Below are 10894 nucleotides of genomic sequence, written 5' to 3'. Positions count from 1 at the left end.
CCTGTGGTTATGAAAATACGTCAACTCTCTGTTTTTTTTTTTTTTTTTAATCCCAGTGAAATGGTTATAACAGCTCAGTTCAAAAATTCCCTCAAGTGACCTTTCCTGATCAGAAAAATTTGTTAGATAAAAAAGAAATGCCATGAAACATAGGCAGGACTTAAAGGGGATGGCTAGTAACTGATCAGTGGGAATCAGTGGGAATGCTGAGGGATGATTGTTCCAATCCTTGTGGGATTCATTTAAGAGTACATTATATATCTACTGTTGTGTGTAAATTATTTGCTTCAGAACGGTCTCATATTCAAGTAGTGTGCAGATTAATGCCCCGTCACTGACCAGGGACGCATACCTGGAAACATTAAACTGCACATTACTTGAATATGAGACCATTCTGAAGCAAATAATTTTCACACAAGAATAAATATATAATGTACTCTTAAATGAATCCCACAAGGATTGGAACAATCATCCCTCAGCATTCCCACTGATTCCCACTGATCGGTTACTAGCCATCCCCTTTAAAAGAACTGCTTATCTCTTTCTCCAAACGAAGTTTTGATATAACAAAATACAATTGCCGGTCCCGGGGACTTCGTTACAAAGGGAGTCCACTGTACATTGCTAATCCATTATGTCAGGCATGCTGGTTGTCATACACGTATTTCAACATCTCACCTTGAGATGCATGCTGTCTTTAATCTATCAATTCTTTACTAACAGGCACACTTTTACATCGAATGAAATGATTACAAAAATGATAGCTAGGCTAATCTGTCTGATGCTCTCATAATGGCTATGTAAGGGCTGTATGTCCAGTGCTCTCATACTGACATGATTTTGAGTCAGTCATACAGAACGATATGGCTGAATGAAGACTCACGTAATCCTCTTATAGTGTCCGTTTATAATGAAGCAATGATCTATATATGTATCAATTGACCACAAACATGACGCATTGTCGCATGAAGTTTTTAAATAGGAACATCCAGAAACATACACACACAATACACACAGACACACACACACAGACACACACACAGACACACACACACGCACACACAAACACATAAACAAATATCATAGTGAAATGTCATTTCAATATACTGTACATTAATCGCATAAGAAAAAACAAAACAAAACCAAAAACAAGGATTTTCATGCCATGCTATATTATCAGATGAAACCAACACAAAAGTCTTGTACTGAAATGTTTCTCCCTAGACAATGTGTTTAGACTTTAAAGGGAAGGTAAACCCAAAGAGCAATGTGGATTGAGTGAAAGCAGCAACATTAGGAGAACACATCAGTGAAAGTTTGAGAAAAATCGGACAATCGATGCAAAAGTTATGAATTTTTAAAGTTTTGGTGTTGGAACCGCTGGATGAGGAGACTACTAGAGGATATGACGTATGAGTGGACAACAATACAAAGAAAATATAAAGGATATTCAACTAAAATTCACTTTTTTAGAATTATGAAAGAGCAGTGGACCAACCGCTTTCAGAAAGCAGGGTGAATAATTGCTACCCTTAACATATGTCAATATCAAGTTGATGGAATTTGTAATTTTCATGAAAAATTGATTTTTGTAGTATTTTCTTTATATTTTCTTGATATTGTAGTCCTCTCATACGTCATAACCTCTAGTAGTCTCCTCATCCAGCGGTTCCAACATCAAAACTTTAAAAATTCATAAATTTTGCATCGATTGTCCGATTTTCTTCAAACTTTCACTGATGTGTTCTACTAATGTTGCTGCTTTCACTCAATCCACATTGTTCTTGGGGTTTATCTTCCCTTTAACGAAGACTAAATAAAAGCTTTTTCTGCTGAACTACAACAATCACTGTGCAGCTTAAAAAAACATTTGCACTGTGGAGGTTTAACTTTCTTTGGCTTTGTAAGTGTATCATCCATTATCACTATTACTAGTAGCAGCAAAGGCACAAAATGCATGATGATAATGTAACAAACTGATGTGTCACAAATGTACACACAAGTATAGTTATGTACATGTATCAAGGCTGTATGCATGGTTGTTTTAATGTGTTGCATGGTTGTTTTAATGTGTACATTGTATGTACACAGGGTGACCAGCTTAATGGAGAACATTCTATATGATATAGATATACATACAGGCTGACCAGATCAGTGGAGAATTTTCTATGTGGTATACAATGTAGCTACAGTACATGTATGCATGTGACAGGAAATACATTATAGCTCACTCAATCTAGAATGATTTAACCCATTCCAGAAAATTCTAGGAAGTGCTTACATATTTGGCTGAGTGAGGCACTGTCCCTGTAGCCCAATGTGATTGGTAGTTAATTTTGGCAATGATGTTATGCACATAGTTAGACAGTGAGTCATCCAGGATTCCTTGAATTTGGACTTGCTAGTATGTTCAGGTATGTGGCCCCAGGTTGGAGAAAATTACAGAATGTACTAGAAAGGGGTTAATGGATAGTATATAAGTCGGAGAAATTCTGAGGTAGGCAGAGTACCCAACACCTCTGCTCTGAGAGTTACGTCACTTCTGGCTCTGAAGCGACTTGTTATAGTCAGTCCTGTGTTACCTGCTGACCTGCTATACAAACTGTGTTTGTGGAGATAAGGCCTGGGAGACATTTTGCCTGCAGAGAATTAATTTGCCTACATTGGAGATAGACTCCATATTTTAGTGTCAACTGACATTATTACGGCAAAGCTTTGACGGGCTGGATTCCTTGCTGGACATTATAAAGTGAATCATCATTCAACGCATCAACTGGACGTGGTCGTCATAACGTTTGGATTTTGCACGTTTCGCCGTGGACATATATCGTGGACTTTACCCCGGATTTATAACGTGGATTATTGCAACCTGCGCCTCTGGAGTTACGTCGGAGGAATCATTCATCGGTGCATCAAGGATCACTCATCTGTGCATCGAACATCTTTTCTGGACACTGTCAAAGGATTACTTGCTTTCAAATTTGGCTGTAATATGTGTAAGTGATTCCACTACCGATTTATAATTGTTTCTATTAATTATTATTGTACTGAAGTGAAAACCGGTTACGAGTCTGTACCCACAATATCACTGTTAATAAACCGCCTGAACATTAGTTGATTGTTTCTTTTGTGCGATCATTCTCAGAGTGATTTTGGTCGTAACAGATGGTAAAAGAAATGCTGTGAAAATTTATACAGCTCCTGAAACTGTTATACCCCATACTTTTGAAAGATTGAAAATGTAAATTTTCTTTCAGATCCCACATCCCTGCTTTGTTTGTTAGCCAACTCCAATGACATTTTGGTCAAAAGAAGATGACATATTCATCACCCACCAGGCCCCGGTCACAATCCAGGAGAGACTAGTCTAGAATCATCCATCCATACCACAAAGTTAAATGCATAACTTGCTCTGTAAACTCTTGATCTAAAAAAAGAATCTATATACATGTACCCCCTTATATACTTTGTGTATGCGGGGTATATAAGATATAAATCAGTATATAACATTTAGATATTTGTGTGCTCTCCTCAAGCAGGTAAGTTCTGTCTGTTCCCAAATATTTGAGAAAAATGAAAATATATGGAATTTTGCATACAAATACAGAGAACTGCTAAGCACCTTAATCACAGAGTTACCTATTTGGCTTACACTCAAAGCTTTTAGTTCATAACATTTTGTGTCTGATTCTTCCCCTAAACTTTTCATTGATTTACTTCCCAGATTTTTTTGTTTTGTTTTGATACATAAGTATAATGAAATATCCTTACTGATGATGAAGATCATTAGACTCGAATGAATAACCAAAAATAAAAAAATATATACGTAAAAACAAAAAGTGCATTACAGCCACATTCACACTATCAGAAATAGCGGGATAACAATCATGATCCCAATCCCGAGATTTCTTGCAAGCGTTCACACAGACAGAAATGCCTCGCTAATTGCTGACTGTGATAATTTGCCAACGAATCTGCACATGCATGAAATCTGCCAAACAGGCACACACAGTGCACTTCACTGCATGCGCTCCTCTTTGCCCTTGTTCGTCACAGTAACGTGATGTGCGCGCAGTTGTTGTGGTGCTCAAAAGAGGTTAAAGACGTCTTTGTAGTGCCATTGTTGTTGTGATGTGCGCTTAGAATGGTGGGATATAAAATCTTGAGATTATTTGGAGAAGTGTTCACACCGTCATCATGGGCGAATTAGATCGCTAGTTCAGAACTACTGCGCAAAATTTTCAGGATCAGCATTGCGATGCTGATCATGCTAACTGGGGGATTATTGTGTCCACACGTTCAAAAATCTTGATATTGTGATGGTGATACAAATATCTGAGATTTGTATCCCACTAATTTCTGTTTGTGTGAATCCAACCCATTGAGAATGACTACATCCACAGATTACATCTAATGAGGTAATAACAATGCTCGCACTCTTGACTTGAATAAAAATAATGACAGAAGTGACATGAAAGAAATGCTGTAATTAGCCTTCAACATTTATTTTGAGGTTTTCACATCAAGTTCAAAAGCAAACAAACAATGCCCAACTTGTGCAGAAAATGCAACCACAATGTTTCATCTCTTTCTCAATATACACATGAATAAGGATATGAAGATTAGTATAATGCAATATATTTGCACTTTGATTACAATCTGGTTTTACACAAAATGGGTAAATATGTGACTTGTGACTTATCCTGACAATTTGCTGGTATTGCAATCAGAAGTCTAGATCTATAAACCACTGAGAAACATTCAGGGTTAAAGATCTGACAACAAATTATGTTTTCAGCAACAGGAAACAAGCACTGCTCTTTTTTTTTTTCCATCATCTGCCTAAGTGCTAAAAGCAAGTTGTTTTCTAGATTTCATTTGCAACACCAAAGACATTATGTGTATACATAAATTCTAATCCATTACATTCCTTCCAGACCCCCTTTTCCCCTACACACAAATCAGAATGGCAACAGCCACTAGTATTCTAATCAAATCCACAGTAATATTTCTTATATTTTCTGCAACTTTCCCTTCAATATTGCATGTACGTTACATGAAGAAGTATACTAGTATTGCATTTAGGTATAATGAAATTGGATCATCTACAATTAACTTGTGTGTTATATTATGTAAAACAAATCTTCATATTTATCCATGTGTTTATCAAGAAAAGCAGGAATCTCCCTAGCAGTCTAACTGGAACATTTTGATGAACACATAATAAAAAAATGTGAAAAAAAAATACAGAACTAAACTGCACAAAAACAGTGCCTAAAATTTTCAATATCATTACAGGAATGTTGTAAAGCAAGTTCCAAAAATAATGAATTCTCAAGTCTTTCTTCTTTTGCCTCTGTATAACAAAAATTCTGGCAATCATCCATGCTTTACCTGAAAATACAAACACTTCATTCAAATATGTGTACACAATACTATATGCAGTAAGAAGAAGAATATAATGTCACAAAAGTTCTATGAAAATATATAATATAGCTACCACCAAGAGTTGTATAAAAATCTGCCCCCGAAAACCAGGCTACCAAGCTATTACTCTGAAAGTGACACACACGACATAACTGCTATCAATAAATGAAACCTTTTCACACTTTGACTACATCTTTTTTTCTTTTTTTTAACCAGGATTTAAAGCATGCATATCATTGTAAATATCCCATATGTAACAACTGTCAAAGTTAAATATCCCATACCTAAACATGGCCTCCAATTATAAAACAATGAATAGTTTAGTATATGCATGCTTAAAAGCTTTTAATGATAACTTCTTCCAGTTGTAGCTGAACCTCCTATGACATGATTGCAGCAGTCTTTGATTCTTTCTGGGGCACACTGCTTTTCAACTCCCAAATAGTAACTTTAACATATGCAGGCATAGTGTATGTGGTTCCCAAGGCAATTTGCACTTGGGCTAAACTAAGAGTATAAAGTAAGCTTCTGTGACGGATCAGATTATTTTTTAGTTAGTTGGAATACAATATTGACTGTGGACTATGCTATGCATTGACTAGTGTGCAAGCTTTTTCTCCATATATTTCTCAAACTCTTGAGGTCTAAACAATCAATTAAAAAAAAAAGAAAGTACCACTTAAACTTTCTACATATTTCAAGGAATAGAGATGATTTGCACACAATTCTGACATGTATTGTAAGGGGAGGGCCGGAGGTATGCTGAAACGTTAAACCTCACAAGCAAACAAACAAAAACTCAGTTTATGGTACCACTAAGAATGAATCAATTGTGATTTGCACACACCCAGCAATTGGGAAATAACATTGAAGCACTGCTGATGGTCAGTGAGACACCTGCAGCTCGTTCTATGAGACAAGCTAGCAAAGTAAAAACACAAAGTCCATGAAAACACCTCATGATGATTACATATTTACAGTGTGTAAATAAAATTCTAACATTCCAAAAAGCAGTCAAAAAGTTGTATGCAAAAGTTCATCCTTTAAAAATGATGACAATTGTAAAAAGCTAGCAAAGATATCCTTCATATAAAAGCTAAAGTGAAAATATTTTGTTATGCAAAATGTAATAAAATGGAAGAGCTATGCTGAACTCTGCAATAGTCATTATGGCAAAAATTAAACACTGTCTGATTGAAAATACTCAGGTTTCAAATAACTATTTTCCACATTAAAGGCAATGACTGTCAAACTGTGTTTTCTTTTTTTTTCATCTATGCCAATTCAATTGCTTTTAATTCACTAAAGTTTAGATAAATCTTCAATTGACTGAATGTTGTCAAATCATTTAAACAAAACATTGTGCAGTACAGTACAAATCAGGGCTTAGATGGCAATAAGTTAATAGACACTACAAAATTATTGAATCACTTCATATTGCACTGAAAAAAAAACAACAACACCCTCCAAAATGAATAAAGAACAAAAAAGATCAAACACTTCTGGCAGAATCCTCACAGCATAACGTCTACTTCTCACACAGAATCACAGACTAGTGTACAATGTAGCACCAGATATAATAATAAACATATAATACCTACTTTAAGGACTTATACACTACTACCCGCTGTGTACAACCCCAGATGAAAACATTGGCAATATTTCTATCTTCACAACACACAGGAAAAGTAGAAAAGATAACGTAGGCAAATGCACAATACTTACAAAAAAAGAAAGAAACCAACAACAAAAAACTGATTACATTCTTCTTTTTTTTTTTCCAAACCATATATATTAACTCTGTCTTTGTATCAACAACCTAGCCAATAATAAAAAGTTCAATACACGCTCTGGAAAACAGGCAATGTGAAAATTTCTGAAAGTTTTTTTTTTTCTTTGTACTTTTTTATAACATTAAAGAAAAATAAAAAATTACAAACTCTGAATCACATCCATATGCAAATTTGATAATGTTTGTTTATAAATAATTAAAATACATGCATATATATAAATTTCAGTGAGAAAGGATATTTTTTTTTTCAAAAATTTAATACTAAAGCATTTGCAAAATGTGTGTACGAAATTTTATATTCTAAATCATTAAGAAAATTACTTGGTTCTGTATAAAAGTTAAGAGTGACTAATATAGTGTAGCAATTGTAACTGTTACTAAAATACTGTACCAAGAAAAATAGGTATAGATTCAAACATATATATCAAATACATTTGTTCCTTGAGATTATATGCTAAGAACTATGGATATAAAAAGCAAAGAGCTGAAAATTTATCACTTCTCACTACAAATTCAAACACTCGTGCACACATACATCATATAAATTCAAAACCACAAATTCTACAAAACCTGGAAAATGACAAATATCTCATTTGAAGATTGCCAAAAATGTGGCCAATATTCATATGTGTATATATGTATACATATACAAAACACATACTTTGTGAAAACTGCATTCTTCTACATTCCTTTTAAAAACTCATATCCTATTAGACTTATTTTTGCTTGCTTGTTTTTGTTATTTTGTATTGCAAACCACCACTTACATTCACAAGACAAAACAATGAAATGAAGCAGTGGTTAATCATGTACAATACACGTACATGGATATTTTTCTAGGTATGCATTTGTATCACAAAAGATAACACTTCCCAATGATAGGAAGGCATACACTGTATGCTCAAGTACATGTGCTTGCAAGGAAACCACACATCATGCTTTTGTAATCAACTGTTTTTTTGTGATGAAACATGAGATTATCATTATTATTCTTTTTTTAACAATTCACACTCACTACACATGCAACACTACTACCTGTATCTTAGTATTCAAATATTTGGCTATGTTATTTTGCAATGACACTACAAAGCCATATTTTGTCCCCAGCCACACAATATCAGAGTATTTTTTCAAAATTAACATCATAGCTTTGTGTGTCAATCCACATTATGTCCATTAATAACCGAGATATCTTGTACCAATGTTTTGTATATATCAATATCATATATATATCAAATACAATGTATAAGTTACAGTTAATACCACAAACACCTTTTGACTGTTGTTTATATGCAGTACATGAGAGAATCTAATACACGTATTATTTTTTCCTTTTTATTGTTTTTAAGCATTGCATTCATGCATCAACACATGTACATGTAGTTTTTAAAGAGTAAATTACCTTTATGTCAAACTACTTAAGTCCTCAAAATGTATATTCTATTTCAGAGATAAGATTTCTTGCAGCAATTCTACCCCACAGTCATGTTACAACCAAAAACATTGCACAGTAACTTAACAGAATCTGGACAAATTTGTAACATCTCTCTGACCTACATGTATATTGTGTATTGTATAACATCTGTAATGGCTTGAAGAAATTGTGTCCATTATGGGCTTAACTGGCAATAATCTGCTCCTGTGATAATATCTTTGAAATAGTCATGTTTATAAACACATACACACATTCACACACACCCAAACACACTGATACATGAGTATACTATATGTATTGAGCAGCATCTATTAGACATTACCTTCTTAAATGAATGAATGATATAAGGATGCTCTGATATAGAATAGACAGTTTAGACAAATATCCAGTTTCATCTAATGCACTCAAAAGAAACACTGACAATGACTATTTCAACCCACTTCATAAAATGAAATCCTTTGTCCCTGACACATATTCTTTTTTTTTCTCACTGAAAACAAGCAAACAGTGACTTCACATATTTTTCCAAAATAATTTTAGAAATATAGATATATATATATATGAAGAATACATAAAATACGAAAATAATGAAAATGGCATTCTATTTTGTTAGATGTGTACTGTGATTACACAAATTGCACAGAAATAATATTTAAATAGAGGCTTTGGCATTAATGCTCGTGCGATTCAAGAATCTCATCTTCCTGGGTCAATGTCACATAAACAGAACTACTCCAGAAATGTTTGCTACTTTTTTTTTTTTAATTTTTTTTTTCCTGCTTTTGCATCGCCCCCTGCATAAGAGGGAAAAAATGTTATAGCATTTCCTGGATTACAAAACGTCAATGTAAAAATTGTGTAAAAGCTTCCTCAAAAAATAAAATCTTTCATATAGTGTTCTAAAGACTTCTTTGCACAAATCTGGCAAGAATCCACTTCTTGTAAGGGAAATTAAATAGTGGAAAACAGAAATTCCTCCAACAAATACTGAAGTTCTCCAACTTCTGAAATGATCACACTCACTGCTTCAACAATAGATATTTTAGCTTCTCTCTATCTAAAGAAATGACTTTCAAACCCGGCTATGGTACATCTGAAAGAACAACACACCACACACATGAACACAGAAATTTGTAAATGTACTACATTCATTTATGTCACAGCTGGTTGCTTTGCTCCATTCTTGTCAATGCCCTTGGGCTCTCTATCAATCACAAAGAAAACACTTCACACATTATAAGTATACTCCTTGTAATTCCCTCAACACTGAAGTAAATGTGAGGTGCTCATAGTCTGCGTGATCCCACATACAGACCTACCAACGAAATGGAAATGATCGTGGGCGATCACCCCCCTCTTTGACAAGTGGCTTGTGGAACTCTCGGCCAGGTCGTGAGTGGATAGTGGCCCAGCAGAACTCACAGTAGTATTGCAGGCAGGTGACATTAGCACAAAAGAAGGGTGCAAACTTGCCACCACATCTTGTGCCCTGACACTCGTCACACATCTGGTCATCCAACACATACGGCTTGACCTCGACCTGTGGAATGGCATCAGAGAAATATTACTGAGTGTGGTAGGGTATAATGACAGCTTTATGGAGCACGAGATTATGCCTTATTTGTAAATACAAGTACAATGTTGAATACTTTTATGTAACCTCCGATGATATTCATTGATAATTTTATCTTTGATTGCATTTTTAGTTCTGGTTTCAGCACGAAATGCATAATTTTGTTAGTCATGTAGGCCTACATCATATTCTCAATAAACATCATGTCAATCAGTAAAACACAGCCGCTACACAGTGTGGACCCTATGGTCAGGGTCACAGACCAACAGCTGTAAATTAGACAGTTTAACTTCTAAGAAGTAACTTCCAAGAAGTAACTTCCAAGAAGCTCCTTCTGCCTCTTTACTGTTCCTTTTTTCAGCATGAGATGAGTAAGTCAAATCTTACTCGCTTGTACACTGGTCAGTGTGATGTCAGAAACTTTATACAACAGACAATAGCTCTATGATACCTTACCATCAAGTATTTTACTTTGTTCCACATACATTGTAAGGTATAAATCCCTTGCAAATAGGGAAAATTACAGTCTAGGATGTTGTCTGACACTGCAGTAATTGATACATCACGATACATAGGAATAGTGAAGATTCATAATGCACAAAATTCCCTCAGTAAGATGCTTTAAAATGCAATATGTCACCTGAATCATTATTGAAAATGAAATTGC

General features: G+C 34.6%; 1 protein-coding gene across 1 annotated transcript in view; it reads right to left on the bottom strand.

The window, feature by feature from the left end:
* Positions 1–4481: 4481 nt before the first annotated feature.
* LOC140241752 (cytoplasmic polyadenylation element-binding protein 3-like) overlaps positions 4482–10894 on the bottom strand; it is a 57621-nt gene continuing 51208 nt past the window's right edge. Inside the window, exon 8 of the mRNA XM_072321502.1 lies at positions 4482–10194. Within this exon, the coding sequence (XP_072177603.1) occupies positions 9970–10194 (225 nt within the window). The 3' untranslated portion in view covers positions 4482–9969. The remainder of the gene's footprint in view (positions 10195–10894) is intronic.

The sequence above is a fragment of the Diadema setosum genome, chromosome 18 (genome assembly GCF_964275005.1).
Source record: "Diadema setosum chromosome 18, eeDiaSeto1, whole genome shotgun sequence".
NCBI classification, from domain to species: Eukaryota; Metazoa; Echinodermata; class Echinoidea; order Diadematoida; family Diadematidae; genus Diadema; species Diadema setosum.
Note: the sequence above shows the minus strand (reverse complement) of the source record. Positions and strands in the feature narration are given on the sequence as shown.